The 24741-nt window shown below is 38.5% G+C and overlaps 1 protein-coding gene across 12 annotated transcripts in view; it reads right to left on the bottom strand.

Moving 5' to 3' along the window:
* Positions 1-24741, bottom strand: part of UNC80 (unc-80 homolog, NALCN channel complex subunit) — a 245541-nt gene that overhangs the window by 15847 nt on the left and 204953 nt on the right. For 10 of the 12 annotated variants that reach the window (XM_008259087.4, XM_008259085.4, XM_002712438.5 and 7 more), the window contains 11 exons: positions 24306-24524; positions 18516-18716; positions 16206-16329; positions 15118-15243; positions 13787-13910; positions 12852-13058; positions 9656-9840; positions 8892-9057; positions 7241-7420; positions 2830-2968; positions 283-339 (listed from right to left, as the gene is read on the bottom strand). In XM_008259087.4, the coding sequence (XP_008257309.2) occupies positions 283-339; positions 2830-2968; positions 7241-7420; positions 8892-9057; positions 9656-9840; positions 12852-13058; positions 13787-13910; positions 15118-15243; positions 16206-16329; positions 18516-18716; positions 24306-24524 (1728 nt within the window). The remainder of the gene's footprint in view (positions 1-282; positions 340-2829; positions 2969-7240; positions 7421-8891; positions 9058-9655; positions 9841-12851; positions 13059-13786; positions 13911-15117; positions 15244-16205; positions 16330-18515; positions 18717-24305; positions 24525-24741) is intronic. The other 2 variants (XM_008259090.4, XM_002712440.5) reach the window with 1 other exon arrangement.

Consider the following 24741-nt stretch of genomic DNA (forward strand, 5'->3'; position numbering starts at 1 on the left):
ATATTACACAGAATTTTGCTTTTTTTATTGTTGTTGTTTTCTTTCTTTCTGTCTGTCTCTCTCTAGTAAACTTTTTAGGCCATTTATGATTGATCTCTGAAGCTGAAAATGGAGGGTTTACTACACCTTTGACTTCCAGGCTCGTGTGTTTATGAACAACAAAGGGTAAGGTATGGAAATAGATATCAAGACGGGGCAAGAGGAGACAGAGAGACAGAGGAGACAGGAAACAGCTAGTTTCCCAGCACAGACACCAATAGACAGGTAGCATTGACACTGTACCTAGAGAGGCTGCCCTCGGCGGCCAGGCCCTGGGAGTCATCGAGGACATTAGGTTCACTGCAGGAGGGGTAGGGAGATGAAGCATTTAGGGAAAGAAAATGATAAAAGGAAAGAAAAAAAGAAAAAAAGGCATGCGATATTCTGCTTCCAAGAACCAAAAATAAATAAATTTAACAGAACAAGGAAGGAAAAGGAGACAGTCAACCATTTCACCTTGTGCTGGGTTTGTCGCGACATAGGACTCAAGGCAATGGGGGAGGAAGGACTTTGAATGAACAACTCTCAGAGGAGTGATCTATTTACTGGTCGAAAGTTAAAATGAGCTCTAACTGGACACACGTGAGCTCTGAATCACATTGCAGAATGAATCTGTACAGGATGAAGCTGTCATTCCTTTGGTAATCATATAAGTAGGTGGTTATTATTTTTAACTTATCTTATGTACATGGTGTTTCAGTGATCAAGATCCTGCTTCTTATGCATTCTTACATTATCACACAGAAACCACTTACCATGAACCACCACAGTCAAACTCTTGGAACTGATGCCATTAAGAAAAAAAAGAAAGAACCAAACTTTTCCCGCTGAGTTTGCAATAAAAATGCAAGTAAATGAGTGGAGGGAAGATATCATGGGGAATTCATATGGAACTCACATTTACCTCCTTACTTTCCATCCTCTAGTGACAGACTTATAGATACCAAAACAAGAAACCTGTCAGTCTGGTAAGAGAATAATTACATCATTTCTTGATTTATTTAGAGGTAGCTAATCTGAGATTTGTAAACAGAAACTGTCCTACTTTACTGTCTTTCCTTTGGTGCCTAGCCTTGAGCTAAGTGCACACAAGGCACTCAATACAGAGCTGTTAAATTAAATGGAAATAAACCATTTTGAAAACTGGAATGCCTGTCCCCAAAGAATTGAGATTACCTAAATGCACACTGTAAGAAGGGCCTCTGTCCCCAGGAAGGAGTTCACTGTCTCTAATATATAGAGGTAGTATTAGCTTCACAAGTCTTCTAAAAACAATGGCTGAAGCCCAGAGGGTTAAACTATATTTTTTCTGCATTTCTAGCAAGTTAATAACAGGACAGCTTTTCTCCTTGAAAATGAATTAAGTCCTTAATGGATATTTAGAAAGAAAATTGATAGCCCATTTATTTTAGGTAAGTAACAAAACAACAAAAAAAAAACCCTCATTTAAAATCCCTCCTATTCTATAATTTTAAAAACATTTAAATAAATTGGTCACTTTATTCTTGTCAGACTCTTGCACATTGCTAGTAACTGAAAATAAATTGATAGCCACAATGTGAACTGCTTTTATGACTACATCTTCTTTGGACATGTTATTTTTTTGGCTCTGAGTTTGTTTACACATTTAATTTTTTTCAAAGGGAAATTACCAAATGATAGGTACAATAATCTGTTAGAATGGCAGGTATTTTTATAAATTATTAATATTTGTAATAATGAAATAGTACTTAACATAAAATATTGTATTTTTAAAAAGTATCAAATTTACTTAAGAATCATCTCCTATCATGCTCTCCTAAACTTTAATATTCTCCAAATTCAGGTTTGATTTCACAAATTTCATTTCATCTATGTAGTTCCTGAACTGTTTGCTAAAGCTTTTTTGGGGGTATAGGATAATTATTCATGCATATAAATTTGTTTTATCTGAACATTACAATGTGCCTTGGCTTTTATCATTTTCTATATATGCATTATACTACTATGAATCTATGGTGTTAAAAATAAGCAGCAAAGTAACTAAAATCACATAAAGTCGAGTGTTTGAAAAAATCCAGTTCCTGAGGTGAAAATATCATTGGTTCTTAAATAATATTTAGACTTACGTCAGATCATTTTCTATGTTATATTTTAATTGTAAATATAGCGTATAAGGGTTTTTTAACTTAAATTCATAGAAGGCAGTGAACACATAAAGAAAATGTTAAAAATAGTTTAGTCATGAAATCATAGAACTGTAGATGGAGGTGATCTTAAAAATTCACTTTAGCCAGCCTCCAAAACTCACAATAGCCAATTGTGGGCTATTGTTAAATGACCTTCTCAATGTCATGCATAGTGGCACAGTTCTTTCTCTTCTTGGTTAAGCATCACCACCTGCAACTGCATACTGATGGCATGTCAGAAGCCTAAACTTTAACGAAGGCATCAAACTGGTCCTATATACTTGCTAAGTACTCTTCATTATTAGCTCAGTAATAACAAAACTGAAATACAAGAATGCCATTTGACAACCAAAGAGAAGACCACTTATCTATCTATGGAAAATGTTTAAGGAGAGGCAATCGTTGAATCAGAAATTAGGTTCCCTTCTACGAACCTGATTTAGAAAACTGCAAATTATTGCTTGCCAGAACCTAGTTGAAAAGTCCTCTGGTGGATGTTCTACTTAAAAAACATCACCATTACTTGTATTACTTTCAGTCTTTGTGGAATAACAGGAGTGTATTTTAAGAATTTCTATGTTTGCCCCCAAATACAGAGTGTAATATAGTCATGGCTCCTTACCTCTGGCTGGGTAACATGCCCACCTCTGCCTGAGGTGCAGACATGCTGGAGACATGGCTGGAGAACCGCCTCCTTCCGATGGCGCTCAGGAGGTAAGCTTCTTGTTCACTTACCACACTGGGCATGCTTACGGAGTCATCTGAAAGGAGCAAAGCAATAGAGTGTCAGGAAAACTATGACACTGATCAGAAAACCCCGACCAGATCTGTACTTGTGTTCTATCCTTGGCTTGAATTCAATCTTCAGACTATCTTCAAAGCTATATTATCATTGGTTCCTTTGTAAGACCTTCAAAGTCTTAGTTTTTTATCCGAGACCAATAATTTTTCGCATCTATGCATCTCCCACAACCACACACTAGAGCAGCCTTCATTAAATAAATATAAACTTCTTGCCTTTTTTATAAATATACTGTGAAGGTCAACAAGCATCTGCAAATTGCGGATTTCAGGAAAGCTGGAATACAAATTTTAAAACATTCCAGGAGTAGTTCAATAGGGACTTTGTTATTGAATGAGACAATTACATTTCCTTGACATTCAAAAACTGCATGTGGTACATTTACTGATTTCTAGGTGCTGAGGGGAAATTTATTTCAGATACTTTAGACAAACAGTTAAAAAACTAAAGCTCAGAAATGAATGCATATTTTAGCATAAATTTTAAAATTTAAGAATGTAATTTTATTTTCTCCAGATAGTAAGAAGCAGAAAATAATGGATTCGAATCCATATAAAATTAACTTGAGCACACTATTTGTGACAAGGCCTCACAAGTATTTGTGAGCTAAGTTGTTTTATTTGTTGGTGAACATTAACATACTTCAATAAGCATACTGGCATTTGTCAAAGTGCCATGTCATATCATCTGATACTATTTACTTATTTATTTTTAAAGATTTATTTATTTATAAATAAAGATTTATCTATTTACAGAGAGAAGGATAGAGAGAGAGAGAGAGAGAGAGAGAATCTTCCATCCACTGGTTCACTCCCTCAAATGGCTGCCATGGCCAGGGCTGGATCAGCCAAAGGCAGGGGCTTCATCTAGATTTCTCGTGTGGATGGCAGGGGCCCAAGCACTTAGACCATCTTCTGCTGCATTCCCAGGTGCATTAGCAGGGAGCTGGATTAGAAAGAGTAGCTGGGACTTAAACCGGCACCCATATGGAATGCTGGTACTGCAGGCAGTGGCTTAACCTTCTATGCCACAGTGCCAGCACTGATACTATTTATTTTATTTTTTAGAAAAGCAGAATAGGAGAAAGAGAGACACACAAACACATACACACACAAACAGTGAAAGAGAGAAGGAGCAATAGAGAGATTGATCTTCCATCCACTGGTTCACTCCCCAAATGACTACAACAGCCAGATCTGGGCCAGTCTGAAGCCAGGAGCCAGGAATTATATCCTGGTCTCCCACATGGGTGACGGGGCCCAAGTACTTCAGCTGTCTTCCACTGCCTTCCCAGGCACATTAGCAGGAAGCTAGATCAGAAGTAGAGCTGGCAGGACTCAATATGGGATGACAGCATTGCAAGCTGCAGCTTAACCTGTTGTGCTGCTACACTGGCCCCTGATGCTATTTATTTAAAATACCCAAGTGATCATATTTGTTTTTTAAAAAAGATTTATTTATTTGAAAGGCAGAGAGAGAGGGAGAGACATGGAGAGAAAGAGATTTTCCTTGTGCTGGTTCATTCCCCAAATTGCTGCAAGAGCCAGACCTAGGCCAGGAGCTTCTTCCACGTCTCCCATGTAGGTACAGAAGCCCAAGTATTTGGGCCATCTTCCACTGCTTTCCTAGGCACATTAACAAGGAGCTGGATTGAAAGTGGAGCAGCCAGGACTCAAATCAATACCCATATGGGATGCTTGTGTCTCAGTGGTGGCTTAACTTGCTGTACTACAATGCCTACCGCTAAGTGATCATATTTCTGAGCAAACCTATTTCAAATAAAAAGGTGAATATGAAAAGTGTTCCTAGAAATTTTAATTTGTTAGATAATGGCTGATCTGAAATTGATACTTATTATAGTATGATAGTCCTTTTTAGGTATGTTCACAGATAGTAGCAAAGCTGCCTTAAATATGAGAAAACCAAGGTAGGACAGATTCAGCTATTTCTCTGAGTGCCTTTCTTAGTTCTCATTTGTTTTATGCCCTTTGAGCATATCTGTCACTTAACATGCATATGTCCAATATTTGTTAGGTGATTAATCTTGTGATGACTCCCATTAAACCTTTTTAAAGTGTTCTTTGTTGTAAATGTCTATTATCTCCTCTACAAGACTGTATCTAATACCTTACAGAGAAGAGAGCAAATCTTTCTCATACTTCGTTAGTCATCTTATACCTGGATAAGTCTTAATACAGGTTTTATGATTGAATGGGAAAATAGTTTAATACAAAGCAGTCAACAATCGGGCTTTCATACCCCTCCTTATATAAATTAATATAACACAACCATACTCCACCATTTATTAGTAGCCTTGTGATGTCTCAGAACAGACATAATATCCAAAAATTGCATGCTGCCTCATTCCAAACCCCTTGCTCCCCCACAACACACCTCATTAGTATATTGGCTCTTACCATTGATATTTCAGTGTAGGTCTTCCCTACTCCTCTTCCAAAGCCCCTTAAACTATCTAGAACCATCTAGTTATTCATAAGGTTACCTGTAAAATAGCTTCAGCCCCATAAAAGATAGATTGCATCATTTCCTATCGCTAGAAAACAAAATTGCTGGAAGAAACTATTTCAAGCATTACATAAAAATGGATTTTACTTTTTTTATTTTACTTTTAAGTTCTGAACTGTTACCACAACTTCATGGATTTTTAAACTGCTGATTACTGTTTCTCTTATTGTTTTCTTGGTCAAGATACTTCATGATTTGTCTAATTGCAACTTTAAATTTGGCTGAAAGGCAGAGAAACAGAGATCTTTCATCTGCTAGTTTACTCCCCAAATGTCCTCATTGCCTGAGGCTGGGAGGCTGAAGTCAGGAACCTAGAATTCAATAAAGGTCTCTCACACCCAAGTACTTGAGCCACCACCACTTCCTGCATTTGTATTGGCAGGAACCTGGAGTAGGGAGCTAGAGTCAGGTATCAATCCCAGATACACCACCGTGGGACATGGGTGTCTTAACCACTAAACTAAATGCTTGCTCCCCTGAAAACTGGTTTGACAAAGCTTTTATTTCTTTTCTTCTGACACACCAAATTGTAGTGTCAAATTAAAATACTTTCACTCATCTTAATTAAAATTCTAACCTTACACTCTGATTTCCTCTTTTAATTTAGTTCAGAGTGGAATGTTTTTGTAACTGCTTGGTATAGAGAGGTACTTAGTTGGGATACAGAATTTGTCCCCTTTTAAATTACTGACAGCACAAATTTGCTATAAATGTCATATCAGAGAGACTGAAAACACAAGTAGAGGAGCACATGTTTGATGTAGTTATTTAAACAAATTGTTGGGATGCTTGCAACCCATGTTAGAGTACCTGAGTTCAAGTTCCAGCTAACTTCCTGCTAATGATGACTCATAGCTGAGTCCATGTCACCCACACGGCAGAATGCTTTGATAAGTTCCTACCTCCTAATTTCTGCCTGGCTCAGCCTTGGTTGTTGTGGGTATTTAGGGAGTAAACCAGTAGATGGGCGACCTCTTTCTGTCTCTGTTTGTCTCTCTACCTCTCAAATAAATAAATAAAAATTAAAAAACACAGTGGGAAAAATACAATTTGGAAACTTCTTAAATGGTAATGGCATACAATGGAAACTTTTGCTCAACTTTTTAACACCTATTCTTGTTAAGGATACATGTAAAATGTTTCTTGACTGTATTTCTCCTTATTTTAATAACACTAAGTCTTTGGCACATGAATTAGAAGCTCCTGGGTTCATCAATCACTGGGAGTTCTCTTAACTCCAATTTAGGTTGCATCCACTCGAGACCAGCTACTGGCTAGTGCAGGTGAATGGACTCATGGAGTCCTAAGCACATGCATTGTCTGCTTTTCCTTGCCCAGCCAGGTCACGTAAGTGCTCATCAACTCACTAAAAAGGATGTCCAGGAGAAAGGGGAATAAGCATTTCCCTACTTACTTACCATTTAAACAGGCATTAGTAACGGTTAAATACATGGGAAATTTAGGTATCACTACTAAAGATTTACCTTTTTCATGAATTCTTTCCAAATGGCCCCAAATACCAAAGAATCTAAAGCATAGCAGGCATTAGAAATCATGGGATCAGTGACAATTCCAATTTGCACGCCTTTTGTAAAATGACTAAGAGATCAGAACTAAAAATGTTGGAAGGGCAGAAATCTTTCCCAAGTCTTCTTTCCCAAGTGCTGTTCCTGTGACTCCCACTGGATTCCTTGGGGTGACCTACTTTCCTCGTCCTCCTCGTCAGTCCGACTCAGGGTGTCTTGTGAAGCCTGCTGGGATGGTTCACTGTCCTGCTCCCAGACAGTGCCCGTGCCCGTGTTAGAGCGGGACATGGTGGCCAGGCTCAGGCGGTAAGCAGAAGTGGAGGTGCCCACGGTACTAATGGAAGTCTTCCCTTGGTATGCTAGAGAAGTTGAGAAACAAAAGGAAATGCATGGTGAAGATCATAAAGGAAATAAATATCTGCTTCCAAGTCTCCCATGACCACTTGTATTTTTTAGGAAAGGCCAGTTAAATAGTGTAGCCCAGACACTGATCTTTAGGACTTAGTAGCAAATGGAAATGAAGATTTTTTTAAATCAATAGTGACCTCAATATATTATAATTGAATAGTTTCCTTGTAAGAGCATAACATCTTTGACAATGTAAGATGTTTTGACTTACTGCTTTTTAATTTCAGTTTCCAAGGCTGGTAGGAAGCAAATTAATTTTGTCCTGCCTTGTAGCTTCCAACTTGCTAATTTATACTGACAAATATATTTCACCTAAAATAGGCATATTGCAGTATCAAATGAGTTGTCTGATATGAACTTCACAATAAGAATCAGAATACATCAAAAGTGTGTTCTTATTATACTTCTCTGGAAATTTCAACCTATAAAACACCCCTCAGTTCTGTGTCAGAATACTTGAATAACAATGTGCAGATTTTGTCTAGACGGTACCTGGTACCTGTTGGCTAACAACAGAAAGAAAAGAAAAGAAAAGAAAAGAAAAGAAAAGAAAAGAAAAGAAAAGAAAAGAAAAGAAAAGAAAAGAAAAGAAAAGGAAAGGAAAAAGAAAAGAAAAGAAAAGAAAAGAAAAGAAAAGAAAAGAAAAGAAAAGAAAAGAAAAGAGAGAGAAAGAAAGAAAGAAAAGAAAACCCTTATGTTTCTCTTATGGGTAATGACTGCCCTCTAATGGCAGATACTGACTTAATTTCTTTCCCTGGTAATCTGCCGTTAGGGTAACTGAAGAGTAAACAATGCACTGCCAAAGAAAGTGTTCTTTCTAAATGAGGTAAAGAAAGTACTTCCTCAGCTGCCGACTTGAATTCAACCCCCTCCTTCCATTTTGTTGAAAGTTAAGGGCTTATAATCACACAGATCTAGTCTAAAATTGCCTCACTTTTGACACTTTCTATGTGTATAAGTTATTTAACTTCTGTGGAGTCTTAGTTTCCTTATTCTTCTAGTGGACTTTGGGTTATGCATCTGTAAGATATTTTATGTGTTAAAGGAAATAACATCAATGAAAGAAGCCGATCATACACTAGAGGCTCAAGAAATGAGAGTCCCTTTTCTCTTTTTCAAAATGGAAATGAAGGTAAGAATTGAAACAGATTACCCCTTCCCCAATTAAATATTCAAGAAAGAGTTTAACTACCAAAACAAAGACTGAAAAAATATTTAGAAAAGGTATGAAATCGAATTCCTATCATACTCCTTTCATTTCTGTTTTGTTGTTGACAACAGTTGCTTGTTCAGATTTACAAGTGTGCCAAAATGATGAACAAGGACATGATTCCAAAATGAGCCCTGACCTGGGCAGAGGGATTCTTCTTGGTTGTGAGTTCTGTTAGTCAAACAAACTCAAAATACCCCAGGCATACTCACCTGAGCCGCTGTGAACCGCCTCCTTTAGAATTTTGAGTTCACTGTTGAATTCAGCAATGAGCGAGCTCTTACACAGAGGCCGTGGGATGAAGCGCCGCTCCAGCTGGTCAGCAATATGTTGCCGGGCAGAAAGCTCTTCATGATTCTCTGCTGGCTGGGCCAGAAGCTGAAAGGAAGGCATAGATTCTCAGGGCCTCGATTTTCCCCTCTGTAAAATGGTCTAATTACTGTCCCTACTTCATCATTTTGAGGAGTAAATAAAATAACGCATGGAAAGTGTGCAGAACAGTAGTTAATACAGCAAGTGCCTTATCAATATGTTGTTTTCAGTTGCTGCCCACAAGAAATTAAAAGACGAAGAGAGTTGATGAGTTCTGAGGGTCTTGGAGAGAAGACATGCTTGAAGAATCCCATCTTCTTCATATGTTTATTTAAGATCAGAACTCACGAATGCACTGAAAACATGAGTATATTCTCCAGACTGTTTCATTGAGCCTATGGTCTTGGGAGAGGGAAGAGAGTGGCGGATGGGGAGAGAGGGCAAAGTCTTACAGATTCTAATAAAGCTCTTGCTGTGAAGCTACTTTAAATGAGAGAGTTTACCCTTTGGATATATTGTTGGCTGCTTTCTTATCAAGCATGGTATTAACAGACCCTACTAATTGGCTACAGTGCATCCCATGAGCAATCCCTCCATATCCTGTCTTAACAGAGAGCAGCATCTTCATGGGGTTTGTCATTTCCGGGAGGAGCACACACCACACCTTACACTGGATGAAAGGGCGCAAGAGTACGAAGATGGGTATTCGGGTCCGCACGATAAAGTCCAGGAAGTCCCAGAGGGCTAGGCCTCCCACTTTCCGCAGAGCCATCTCCTTCACCTGGAGGCTCAGCCAGTACCACTGGCTTCCCAGCTGCCTCTCGAAGCAGACGAGAATCACCTTCAGTGCTTCACACGGGGAAACGAGAAAAGTGAGCTTGCAGACCAGTCTTTTGGAGGAAACTGCCCACACCCACAGCCCTTTATGCATCAGGAAATTTTCTAAATTTCTGAACTCTCCTCATGTTTCCAAAAACTTAATGTGCACTCCTGAGCTACAGTGTTCCTGACATCAAGACAAAAATATGGATGGTAAATGTATTTTGATCCTGATTAGGAGAACACAAATATCTTAAATATACTAAACCTCTGTTTCCGAAAATATAGAGCAAAGTGGTCCACAGAATTGAAAGGGAAATGTTTTATAAATGTGATGTGTGGCTGGAGTTTTATTTTCCAAAAGCTTTGTCATATTGTATTTATGGAAACACCAGCATATCAGATATTCTCAACTAAAACATATCCATGTTTTCAAACATTTTTCTTTTATTCTTTTAAGCATGGAAACAAATATTTGCATGATTAAAAAATAAACCATGCAGACATTTACAAATATAAAAGAAAAGTCCTTTCCCTCCCTTGTTCTCTTCCCAACTCCACTCTAAATTGCTCCTCAGAGTCACCAGTAAATAAATTTGAGTATATCCTTCCAGATAAAGAATCCTCCCTTACCCTCCCCCATCTCTGTGGTACATCATATCTATTACCACCCCCTGTTGGATTTCTTTACAATTTCTATTTCCTCCCAGATTCTTCCGTCTTCACAGTCTATCTTCCTCTCCCCTCCCCTCCCTTCCTCTTCTATTTCCTTCCCTTCTTTTTTTTTTCCTTTCCTAAGGCAGATTTCCTGCTGTGTCAGGACAAACCAGGGTATCCTGAAGCATGAAAGATTATGATGGGACTTCCTCGGCCACCCCTGCTCTCGCCACAAGGTCTGCTATGGGGCAGTTAAGGGAACTTTGAATGGTAAACGTGCTCTGATTCTGATCAGGAGAACGCAGATATCTTTTTAAAGTGTATTGAACTTTTAAATGCACACAGAAACTCCTTAAGAGACACATGCATGCTGATCCTCACTAGGACATCTCCAGGGGGAGAGAACCGTGCCTTGTAACATGGAAAGAGATGCTGTAAGATGTCCCTCTCGACCATCTTCTCACACCCTCTCTCTTCATCTCACTTCCTCTCCTTCAAGTAAACAAACAAATGTGCTGCCTTTGGGTTTATTTCATTCTGCTTTCCAGCTTCACCTCCGCCAGCCCAGCATACTAATATGTATGACAAGGAGGTGAAGAACAGACTCTGGTGCAAGATGGCCTGGATTTGAAATCAGGCCTCTCACTTATTAAGTGAGTGTGCGTCAAGTTATTGAAACTTTCTGGGCCTGAGCCTCTTCATTTCTAAAATGGGAATAACATTACTTTCTTAGAGTTGTGGTGATATGAGAATTCAATGTAATAGTAAAATAAAGCACAAAGGAAACACTGAATATTGCACGGTATTTGAAATAAGTGTAAAATTAGATTTTTATGTAGAGGTCCAGTAACCTGGCCAAGTAAGTAAAGTAGAAACAACAAAAATCCAACACCATTAAAAATGCAAAAAGTATGGGGCATGTTTGTGGCATCATTTTAAGGTAGAAATTTGTTAAAAAAAAAACAGCACAAAGAACAACGAAATAAAATAAACTGGCCAGTTGGGACACTCACATCCCATATTGTAGTATCTGATTTAAGTCCCAGCTATTATTTCCCATCCAGCACCCTGAGAGTCAGGTGACAGCTCAAGTACTTGGGTACCTGCAAGCTACAAGGGAGCCCCAGATTGAATATGGGGCTCCTTACTTCAACCCAGCCCTGCCTTAGCTGCTGTGAGAATCTGAGGAGGGGACCAGTATAAGGAAGATCCCTCTTTATCTCTTTTCTCTTTGTTACTCGGCCTTTCCATTGAAAATAAATAGATATATATATTTTTAAAAGGCAGAAAGTGGAGAGGACTGGAAATAGTTACTTAGCAAGTGTTTTCTCACATCGGCGTGCAGGGCTCTTTGCCAGATTTTATTTGATCCCTGTTTTCCCATGCCTTTGGCAGCTGGGCACCCATGTGGGTAGGTCCCTTGCATGTGCATTCCTTGTTTCTTTTTCTCCTTTTTCATCTTCATTGTCACCCCTTTATGACACATCCCACATACATATTCCAAAAACCAGGACTTGATTTGATCAGTATGTTTGCATTCATGTTATTCTGCCCATGAAGATCTGCTTTGGTGAACTGAAAAATGTCAGGAAAAGCTTCCCCAACTTTCTTCTTTCGTGATTTTCTGCTGCCAATGCTTGCTACTCTCACTGCTATGGTAAGAGTGGTCTCTTTCTGCTGCCCAATTCATTCAGGGTCAAAGAGTGGCTTCCCTTCGTCCCATGGGTTAGGACCAAGTTAAAGGCAGGGTTGGGGTAATGGGAAAGTAGGAGCCAAAGTAGGGAGGGAATTGGCAAGCCTATGGGAGAACAGTGGACTAGTCTTACTAAAGACAAGATGCAGATTTAAAGATAGGGATGAAAAATAGTTTAGCTAGGAGGAGACATAACATGCTATAAGACCACCATATTTTGCTAAATAGGATGTTGGCTGTCCACTCCAGGGGTTCCATTCACAGAGGTGACAGATTAGTGAACCTCTTGATTTGTGCAATGTAGTGTCCTTGTGTACTAGTCTGAGTCCAGTTCTGATAACAGCTACCAAATCCCACTAGTAATCTTTTACTTAATGAGCAAGGAGGAATTCTTATTACAGATGCCTTCCTTACATGCCCAGATACTCTTACAAACAACCAAGTAATTCAGGTATTGTGGATATCAAAGTACATTGTTTTTCGCATATGTTCACTGAAGGAAGCCAGACTCTTTTGCAGGAGTTTCTTGTTCCAATGCCTTCTTCAAATACTTTCTGGACTGAGTTCTTTCTAAATACTTTCTGAGTCAAGGTGGAACTTGAATGCACTCAAATATGATGGATATATATATATTATACATATATATTTGAGAGACAGAGAGAGAGAGAGAGAAATATGAATGAAGACACACCCAAGTATGCTGCCTGGCTAGTGGACTCAGCCAGTCCTTCCCGACGCAAGTCTTTCCCAGCATCCCCAGGGGTGGAACAGTGGGCAGGGGAGCTCTCCAGCATGAAGTTCTTGCTCCTGGAAGTGCTGATGATCCGAGGTGGCAGAAGCACGTTAATGACCGTCTGTAGTAGCAGCTGCACCTCTGGCTGCTCCAGCCATGGGCTATCTGGGGGTAGCGTTTGGAAGAAGATGGGGAAAGGGAAAAAGTCACAAGGTAGACTTTCCACAACAGATACAAAAAAAGTCAACTTTCTTTCCAATTCTAAACTAGAATCCTAGAAATTCAGGTGATTCCTGCCAAGTACAGCTTCTCCCACGGACAAACAGCATTCCCGGCATCTGATTATTTTCTCCATAGTTGGCACCTAAACATTCGTGTTCTTAGCGAAATCTCCCGCTTACCATTTCAATCTCCTTTCTTTTCGCAAATATTTACAATGTACTGTCCTTATATTTGAGATAAACTTTTCCTAAAAGAGAAAACTCCGTAAGAAGGAGGAGTAATGCAAATATTTTGGAATTTAATGACAGTGGCAAGTTTCTGCTAAACCAAGTGGCAGTAGGTTATAAAGTCCATTCATCTGTCAGTTCTCATCATATTGTACTTCAACTAGTACCATTTTCTTAGTTGAATTGAAACAGTGTTCTCCTGAGTTTTGCCATATAGAAATGATTTTAAATATCTTCTAAGAAGTAGAGTAGAGACACTCTTGTTCCAGAGTAGCTAAACTGAAAAGAAAGAGACACTCTTATTTCCTAAGGTAACAATGTGTGATTCATTCAGATTGACTTCAATGATGACCTCTGAGGGAAAAGGAAAAATAAATAACAGCCTTACACTTAGGAAAACACAACAAAAATGTCATTAAATTTCTGTCATTAAATTAATCAGACCTTTGCTTCCAGATCCTACTGTGAGCACAAATGGGATGAGTAGATTTAAAAGCATCCCCTCCCTTCGCTCTTGATTGGTGAATGGGGAGATCACATGGCTTAAAGGGAAATCTTCTTTTAATGCCTGTACAGCAATAATAGAAAAAAAAGATTAATTGACCATCACACCCATTTAGTACATCTGTTTTTACACAGCACGATGGAGACGGTGAATTCCCTGCTGGCTGCTCCTGGGAACTATGAGTTCAGTTGTTGTCTGTGTAGCATATGAGATTCACTCAAAACTCATACTTTACCATTTGCTTGTCATAACTGAGAGGTATATACCTAAAAAGACAGTAACATCTTGAATAGTAAATGAAAAATTATAATATTTTACAGGTACTAAAATAATGTCATTTCCCATTAAGTTTCTCAATACAAACTTTACAAAGGAAAAGGAAGAACACAAAAATTTGCCAATTGTTTCATTTGGAAGTTATTTAAAAGTCCTCTGACCTCTACCCAAGGACTTCTTCAAGACAGGAAGTAATAACCAAGATATGAGAAAAAATCGTTGTACACATGTTATTAGGATGCATTACTCTAGGGTCATTGTTCCCCTGCTGCAGGCAGCCACAGTCCGTCCTTACTCTCTTTTCTATCATCCACCCATTCTCTGGATGATGAACCACCAAGTTTGGTTGTCAGATAATGGGTAGATCAGTTATACATTTACATAAATTATTATTTTCCATTGATCTCAGAGCTCTCGGATGATTTACAGCCTTTGAAAATTTAGTAATACACTGAATTAGCAGAGAAATTTGGATTCTGCACCTTTTGCTTTGGAAATTATCATTTTAATCTTAAGAAATAAATTAAATGGGAAGATTTTTTAAAAAGCAACCACAATATTCAACCCACAATCATTAAAGAAAATGAATATATTCAAAGTCTAGTAATAATATTGAAAGAATTTTATATTGCAATTCTTTCTGAAAACAATTTAAAACCAGACTTGGAATATTACTGCCCCTTTTAATTAACAATTGTGAGCTGATTATCTGTGAACCATTATTTTGTACACCTTTAAAAGACTGGAGTGGTTCCTAAGGTTGTGGCAGGACTAATTGACTCTGCTATTTTTGAGATCTCAAGAAGAATTACAGAAGCACAACTTAGGGCCAAGCTCAGGGCTGAAGTTCCAAACCGATGAAAGTTTGGAGATGTTTGTATATTTGTTTCACAGATTTTGCCCAGCCTTTGCAGAGAAAATAAAAGAGAACACCATGATCTGGTGCCTCCACCAACAACTTAAGGAGCGTGACAAACAGGTAAGGCAGTCACACCTGTATCTGCAATGCTACAAGCCGGACAACAGCTGTGCTGAAGGGCAGAGGTGGTGAGAGATAAGGGCTGAGATGAAGAAGGGGTAATCCATCAGCAACACTGGAAGGTCCTACCACTCCCATCACCTGAAATACAAACAGAGCACATGACCAGCCTTGACTATTGCAATTTCATGCAACCGTAGTAAGGGAGTCTCATTCAATGATAGTAGTAATAATAATAGTAATAATAATAATAAAAAATTGAAGGTTGGACATGTTCCTTTCAATCTTTCTCTCTTGTTGCCTTCTGAAGGCATGTAATATCTGGAGTCAGATCGAACATTAAACTATATTCAGCCAAGGTTTTGTAGAATGTTTATAAGTAACTATGTAAATAATGGGAGATGAACTAAAAAGCTATTCTAATTGGGAGATTGAACACTTGTGGATACAGAGGAATGTAGTCAACGTTCTTTTATGGAGCAAATACTGACAACAATGATGATGGCAACAGCTCTATTTGCACTAGGCATTCCAACTACAGATTATCGCTCAACTAGTTAAGCAGCAGATCCTGTTCAATGAAATGCTCTAACATGGTTTCCATACATTGTACAAAACCTCGTCAGGACCAGACTCTAGATATTGCATAAATGATTAAAATTTTGTTTGCTTTATATAAATCCTAGACTGGCCAACTCATAATTTCGCACTAATATGAATAAATAAGTAAATAAATAAAATCCACTTTGCATTTTAAACTCCCCCACCCCAGACTACCTCAACTTCTAGCCAATTGTGTGACTCCCACCACCCCACTCTCCAACTGGCAGCCCTCAACTCTCAGCGCAACTTGAAGAGGTGAATTGTCAAAGTAGTGCGTGGGAAGCAGTACATCAAAATCCCATCTGTGTGGGGATGGGCCCTTGTATCTCCCCACGCACCACCTTGAAATGTACCTCACTATTTTCAGTGTCACCTGAGCCATCTGTTTTCATGGGTAGATAGGGGCACAAAGTGGTTGACCTGTAAATCTTCAATTCAGAGACGTCAATAGCAGAGTTAAATTTTGCAAAGTTTCATAAGATTGCCACTTGGCTACTCACCAGATTGACACAGACATTGATCAGTGACCTAAGGTGAGGCAGGAAGGATATGATTGGCTGCCTCTGAAGTGTCAAACAAACCCCTTCAATCAAATTGCTGGCAGGCTCCCACTCAACCTGTCGCCTGGAATACAATATAGGAGCCATTAGCAGCGTGGCTCCTTTCTGGAGACAGTCTGAAACAAGTGAACGAGACAGTGATTCTGACACCATCTAAGACAGGATGTGTATCTGAGACAACAAAGTGCTTCACACGGGATGGTGTTTACCCATGTTGTTCCAAAAGTACAGAGCACACTGGGAGGGGAAGAAGTTACGGAAAACGTAGCAGAGGCACTCCTGCCCCATTCGACTAATGAGACAAAATCTATTGAAGAAAAAACAGAGATGATGAATGGGTTGCATTTTAAGTTCCCTGGTTTTAGCTGTGAGAGGAGTCCCTAAGAATAGTATTTTAGGGGCCCATTACTGGGGTAATTACTCCCAATAGAATTAATCTGACCCTGGCTGCAATTCTGAAATCCATTTATCAGACTACACTTGATTCCATTAGCTTTTGCACTACACTAATACAATTGGATTTATCTGGCTTAACTCTTGACAAAAAGATCACATTAGAAGAAAACAGTCTACCTATTTTAAAAGTGTTATTTCTTGATTTCCCAAGAAATATCACTTTGGTTACTTTCTATGATAGTATATGTGGTGGGATTATATAAACTCAATTAGATGAATATGGAATTTTTTGTAATAAAAGTCAATCTAATCTGTAATTGTCCCAGTGCTGGAAGATTGATCTCTGTGGTCCCAATATAACAGTTTGGGTTTTGCTGATATCAATACTATTTCCATATTTTTGGGGAAATACTTTCTAAGCTTATATTTCCTATTGAAGTGGAATCCCTGCAATGACAAAATGAAAATGTATTCATAAGTGAGTGTACATTGATATCTCTGATACTGAAGGTGCCCTAGTGGTCCACAGGTCACGTTCAGTCAATTTTTCTTGTGTTTAAGCAGAGGTTACATAAAAAAGTTAAATCTAATCCAACCTCATATTTACATCATGCTTCCCAAGAAAATTGCCTACCGCTAACCAGTCAATGTATTAATTCAAAATCTGCTTCTGGGAGCCTGATATTCTTTATAACAGTATTAATTAGATGACAAATGGGTCAGTTTATGGAGATGTTTAACATCTTTAGATGTTGATTTACTTAAGAAAAAAGAATTTATTTTTACACACCCTCATAAGTCAGCTATAAATTTTGGATCAGCCATTTGCCAATACCACAAATGTTCCATTGGGACCACTAATCAAATAGTGCTTTAAGAGTAGGCATTTCTATGCCACTGAAATAAATAACCTTGAAATCATGTAAAAGCATTCATTATTAGGATATAAAAGAGAATAAGAACAAGCCATTAATTACTAAAATGGAAAATTTTTATTAGTTTTTTTTCCCTAGTGATTCCTAATGGCTGCATAAATGGGAAGAGTACAAACTAACTTCTGGAAAAGTCCTGATAAATGGAAGAGCAAGTGCTGTAATTTCTTGGGCAGGAATTGCATTGATTGTTAGGTTCAGTTTAAAGGAAGAGAAAATTCTATTACTAATCAAAATAACACAAACTTGAAATTACCAATTTAGTGGATTTATTATCATACATCAATTGAACTACCTGCTCACTATGATTATAGTTTCCGAACTGGGCCCACATCTCTAAGTAGGCTGGTTCAGAGACATCACTCCTAGGGATGTTATGAAAGGACATTGCTCAAGCCACTGAACAGAGATCAAGTGGTATTAGTATTCATTTAATATACTAAATTAGAAGAAAAGGTAAAAATTAGGAATTTGTTATCAATTGTGAACTTTGTAGCTGCTATTTGACTGATTACTTTAAAACTTGGCATTTCTTGAAATTGGTATTGTATACAATATTTTGAACATATAGTTAATTTTCTTCTTTACTTAGTTATTTTATTTATAAGACATACCCTACATTATTTCAAAAGTGATTAAAGGGAACCAGTTGGATTTTTTGTTTGTGTCAAAGAAGAACAGGAAAGCTAAGAAATGGATAGATTTTTTTTCAAGATGAACACATATATTTTTAAAGAAAATGTTATTGCCTCAAAATATACATTCTTATTTTTAGATAATTATAGATCTGATTAGCTATGCACATATTCCAACTGTAAACTTTCAAGTCATTAGTTTAACTCAGCAATCTATTCTTTTAACAAATGACCAATCCTGACTTTGGGGTTTGTAATGTCAACAGCTAACTGCGAAGCCTTCTCACCTCAAAGTGGGCATCTTGTGAATTTTGTTGAACATTCTATCCAATCTCTTTAAAATGAGGATGAGGGCGGGCCTCACTGCCTCAGCTGTCCAGTCAGTAATGGGTAGCATCTCCATGATGTAGCGCCGAAGCCCACGGCTTTCCATTGTCTGGGTGTCGTATGGTGCCAACTTCAGAAGGGAGTGTGCAATTTCTGCCAACCTAAAATTATTTTTTTAAAGAACAAGTTTAAAATGCCATAATGGGAATCTTCCTGCACAGCATCATGACAACTAACTCCTTTTAGGACATTAACTCCCTGAACAAGAACATTCTTCCAAACATTTCCCACCACTCTGCTCTTCTCATATATATCAGTACAGTGAAGCCTGTAAATGTATATTAATAGAGAATCACAGAATGTTTCACAGGTAAACATGAAGAACATTTGATGAGGCAATAAGGTTAGGCCAGCATACCTAGAGATCACTCCTCAGGATAGAGATTCACGCACATACATGCACACATACACATGAGACATATAAAATATAAAAGAAAACCTTAACTTTAATGAACAATCACATCACTAATATACAATTTCTAAATAAGCTTCATAGCTTTAAAATGCTGTGGCTGCTCACAGTCAAGGTCAAAGTCTCACTGTAAAAAGCAGTATTCTTTTTTATTACATCCCAAGGATCTCTTCAAACTCAATTTCTTTCTGCTTCCTCAAAGCTTCCTTCTCTCATTCTGTTGTATACATGGATACTCCTGCTTTGCTGAGAGTCTTTGATTGACATAGTTAGACTTTCTGGATGGCTTTGGACGTGGTTGCATCCCCCTTCTTGGATTTCCCAATTCAATTTCATACTGGAACATCCAGAGAGAAAGTGGCGCTGCTTCCAAGATTTTCCCAGGTTCCCAGTCATCAGACCAAGTGATTATGCCCTAAATGCCGGATTTTCTTAGGGGTAATTGGCCAACAAGACTGATTGGATGAATGAGGTTTCTGGCAAATTTAATTGCTGGCTGACTAAATAATCTTCCAAACTAGACATATCTAATCATTTTCTAAATAATACAAAAACAGCAACACACATAGTCTTGAAGTCAATTTAACTTAATTTTATATGGAGAAAACATAAAAATTTTTTAAAAAATTTGTTTTTATATTTATTTAATTATCTGAAAGGCAGAGCGAGCGAGCGAGCGAGCGAGAGAGATGTCTTCCCACTGGTTCACTACCCAGATGGTTGCAATAGCCAGGGCTGGTCCAGGCTGAAGCCAGGAATCAGGAGTTTAATCCAGGTTTCCCACGTGGGTGGCAGGGACCCAAGTACTTGAGACATCCACTGCTGCTTTTCTCAGTCCATTGGCAGGGAACTGGATTGGAAGTGAAGCAGTTGGGGCATGAACTGGTGCCCATAAGGGATGCCATTGTAACAGGCAGCAGCTTTATCTGCTACACTACAATGCTGGCCACTATCACATATTGTTTAGACACATTTTCTAAAAAGTCAGGAGCAAATAAAGCCCATTTAATTGGTTGATATATCTTTGAATCTCTTTTTATTTGAGATTTCCTTCTCTTCTGCTCTTACTATAACTTATTTGGCTGATTGACTCTCCATGGTGTCATCAACTTAACCTACCATATTTAATTCAATTGTTACTTAAATCTAGGAACTAGATCTACCGGCTTAGTTTTAGTTATCTGGTAAGAGTATCTGGTGTGTCCTCCATCAGGAGGCCCACAATACCTGGTTGCCACTCCTTTTCTGATGTTAGCTGCCACTAGTGATCTCCACACAGATCCTCTGATGTATTAGGAGCAGTACAGTGATACCATTATGTGGTTCCTTTTCTCATATATTAACCATAGCATTTTATTAAGCAGAAATTGTAGTTATCCTAGAGGACAGGCAAGATAGGACAAACATTTGACAGGCTTTATAGTATAAGAGTGCCCCTTTTGATTTTGGCACAATCACAATCACAACCAAGCTAGTGCCTCTGTAATACTTGGATTCCTCCACACCTGCCTCATCTCACGAGATCTCTGGGGGATTTCCTACTGTACAAGGAAACTCACTGTATCTTTGGAGGTCCACAGGATGAGAAGTTCTTTTCACCTTAGGCCCCTAAATCCCTTCCTGCTGATCTTTTCCATGAAGCCTCTTTTATTAGAAGGAAATAGTAACTAACTCTTCATCACCACTGTCTTCTCTTAAGACTGAGCATTCACATGGTCTTGGAAATTGTGTGTAAAGATGTGCATTTTAAAGAAATTATTTAAAACAGTTTACATATTTTTGTTCACCTCTTTTCATAAGTGCACACATACTGTGCAGAAAATAGTTCTTTTCATGTTGTTTGTATAGCAGATAAGAATACATCTATATGCGTTTATTTATTTTCCCTTATTATTTTAAAGATAGCATTTGGAAATGCTTGAGAAATGATCAGTCTTGAGGCCAACACTGTGGTGCATTGGGTTAGCCACCTCTGCAACACCAGCATCGCATCTCAGAGTGTGTGGTCAGTTCCTTGCGAATGAACCCTGGAAGGCAGCCCATGATGGTTCCAAGTCTGTGAATCCCTGGAACCCACATTGGAGACCCAAATGGAGTGCCAGGTTCCTGGCTATGGCCTGGTAAAGTCCTTGCCATTGCGGCCATTTAGGGAATGGTCCAGTGAATGGAAGACTCTCTGTCTCTCTCTGTCTCTCTCTGTCTTTCCCTCAAAAATAAAACAAATCTTTTTAAAAAATGATCTTTCTATCTATGTTAAGCATGAGAACGATACTCAGAGTTAAGTCTGAGAGTAGGGATTACTACCTGAATTTATGTATTTCCTGGTAATTTAACAAAGTCAATCTGTTTTGAGCATTAAAAATCTTTCATTTTTTCTTGTACTATCACATGAATAATCTCTTGATACAGAAAACATAACTATGGTCCTTTCCCAATGGCAGTACAAGATATTTTTTCCCACTTAGAGAGAGATGGAGAGAGGAGGAAAGAGGGATAGAATGTGCAGATAGAGGTCCTGCTGCTTTGGCAGCTCTGGTTTTGGTAAATGAGGTGATAAATTCCTTCACAGCAGAGAATCTAGCTAACCAAGAATATTTTCCCTGAGAGCCTTGTAATCAAGCACATATTCTGCCAATGCAGGCATACAGATTGCCTCAACAGTTTCTTAGCTCCCTGCCTCTGTTTAAATTCTTCCTGCAAATATATCTTGTATCCTTTATATATAACACCCCATTCTCTTTTGTTAAAAATTAACTCTTTCTCTTTAGGTGACATAATCTACTCTTTTGACTTTAAATACCACCTGTAATTATTATATTTATATATTGATCTCTGAATTCTACACATATCCAAAGGCATTCTTGATTTAGGAGAGAATCTTTAATTCTGTCCTTGGCTTCATATAAGCTCAAAGCATTTGGATCTGTCTGTACTCAGCAACACAGAGTATCTGTCTAGACAGACAAGAGTGGGCATGTGTTGTCTTTATCAAAAGCGTGTTAGTATGCATTGTGTTAGTGTAGCACATTTAGACTTAATATCCCACAGGCAGGAAGTATTTTGCTCTCCTACAGGTCCAGTTCACGAAGTAATTATGCTCTTGAAGAACATTATCCTGGTTTCACATAGGCTGCTGTTGTAGGGAAGACCAAATCAACAAACTTATTAGAAGGTTGAACTAAGGTGTCTGCTAGGGTACTTATGTTATCTGGTCAGATAATAAACAGTGACTGCACTCAAACTGAAAAAAAAAAAAACTGCATTATGACAATGCATGATGCCAACTTCCTATACTGACAGGTATTCAGCTGTGTGAAACCAGTACTTTCTATGGGGATTTTGTTGAAGGTGTTGTTCATCAAATCAGTCTTTCCTTTTAATAAACACTAAACAGGAGACGTTTCTTATTCTTTGTATTTTATTTATTATTTTAATTAATTAATTTATTTTTGACAGGCAGAGTGGACAGTGAGAGAGAGAGAGAGACAGAGAGAAAGGTCTTCCTTTTCCGTTGGTTCATCCCCAAAATGGCCACTACGGCTGATGCACTGCACCAATCCGAAGCCAGGAGCCAGGTGCTTCCTCCCGGTCTCCCATGCGGGTGCAGGGCCCAGGGACCTGGGCCATCCTCCACTGACTTCCTGGACCACAACAGAGAGCTGGCCTGGAAGAGGAGCAACCAGGACAGAATCCGGTGCCCCGACTGGGACTAGAACTCAGGGTGCCAGCACTGCAGGCGGCGCCGGCCTATTCTTTGTATTTTATAAAAACATCATTTCACCAAACAGCTGGTGGCTTTTGTCTTATTGATGTTAAGATTTTGTAATTGAGCATTTCCATTCACCGCTGTAATAACTCAGAAGCTCAAAGTCAAGCTCATGGTTAAGAAATAACATCTAATCTACTCTCATATGGATTTCCTATGCTAATATTATCAAAAACAATGATTTCCCTGCACATTTTTCACATTTTGTGGCTCTCTAATTTACATGTTATCACTTTGTCTCATTTAATTTTCTAATCTGCCCTACATCTTTTATAAAATGCTAAATTCATAAACACAAACACGAGTATCCCACTTGAAACTTTGAATTATAGTTATTTTCTTATGTCTGCCTCTTGAATTGTACTGTGACAATCCTGAGGACCAGGATTTTATTTTACATACAGTGTCTGGCATAGTATTTGGGTCATTCCAATTAGCAATAATATCTGTTGCAGGCTAGGTTTATGCCAGATGAGGAGGTAAATCACTTTAAATCATGTTCTTCATTTAAGCTTTAACAGATGTTGACCTCTAGAGGGAGCTCCAGGCCCCTTTGACAATTGTATCCTCCCTCCAAATGCCCTAAGGGAGGGTATAGATACAGATGGTTAAGTTGTAGGCAATTATTTTACCATGATCTCTCTCCCCCCCCCCCCTTATTCTCTCTCTGTTCCCCTCATTTGTATCCATGTGTTACGAATATTTTTCCCTTTCTCTCACAAAGTGACTGTTGGTAGTATGTGACGTTCCTCTGTTCACAGAATTCCTTAGATCAACTAGAGATGGTCCATAAGAAAGGAAGATGAGGTACATAGAATCCTTGGTTACTACGGCAACAAGACCTTTACATTTCAAACTTCCCTCCTCCCCCTTTTCTGAAACCTCCTGTCTAGGAGCTGAAATAAGCTCTTGCCAATTACTGCACATTAAAGGGTTTGAGGACATGGGATGCTCTTGAGTTCTCCAGAGGCACTGCTGGGTGTGTGTCCAACTCAGGGGATAAGAAATTAGCGTTATCAGCTCTTCTGGCCTCCCAATTTCCTTCACTTAGTACATTCTACATTTTTATCAAAGGATTTTTTTTAAACAAAAAAGGTTAATTGTCAAGAAATCTGCTTGTTTTAACAAATAGCAATGCTATTTTTGAAAGTCTAGAATTTTATACTACCTTTAGATTGATATACCAACTAAACCTTCCAAGCTATTCTTTTGTTACAAATTATTATTTTAGGGAATTTTTAGGGCTGCTCTTTTGAGACACAGATACATGGACTGTGATTTTCTACTTTAAGAACAGAGTCACCCTGACCATCCTGAGATCATTTTTGCTGGATTGAGTGTTCACTTTACCAGAGTGTTCTGTATGATATGTATATAAGTCACAGGGAATAAATCATTCTGAGTGTTTCAAAGTTTTTATTCTGGAGATTCCTACATACCAACCTAACACACATTCAGACACATGGCCCAAGCTGTGTCCACACTCAGGGGTAGCAAAAGCAAGGCCAGTACCTCATGTGGGACTTCACATCCAGCAGCTCCAGGGCAGTGACCCGGGGCTCTCCAGCCAAGTTCTGTAAGATCTTCAGCCTTGGCCCACAGTGCTTATAGAATTCTGTGCATATATTCAGCAGGGACTCCCGGGGTCTCCTGAACTCTTCTCGAGCAATTCGTTCATCCAGCTCCTCTCTGGGAAGGCCTTGCCCTTCTTCCAGCAAGTGAAGGTTTTCTCTGGGAATTATATAGATTAGCTAGGTCTGAAAAAGGTATTCATGTGGCAACTACAAGAGGAGAGTATCACACTGAAGAAAACATATGATTTCTAAAGAGTTATTGAATCAATAGGGTAAGGGCAAGGAGAATTTCATTTAAAAGGACAAAGAAATTTTATCAGCTTAGAAAATATATCATCAGGCCAAATTGTAGTGACTTCACATTAGTCACTTTT

The sequence above is a fragment of the Oryctolagus cuniculus genome, chromosome 3 (assembly GCF_964237555.1).
Source record: "Oryctolagus cuniculus chromosome 3, mOryCun1.1, whole genome shotgun sequence".
NCBI classification, from domain to species: domain Eukaryota; kingdom Metazoa; phylum Chordata; class Mammalia; order Lagomorpha; family Leporidae; genus Oryctolagus; species Oryctolagus cuniculus.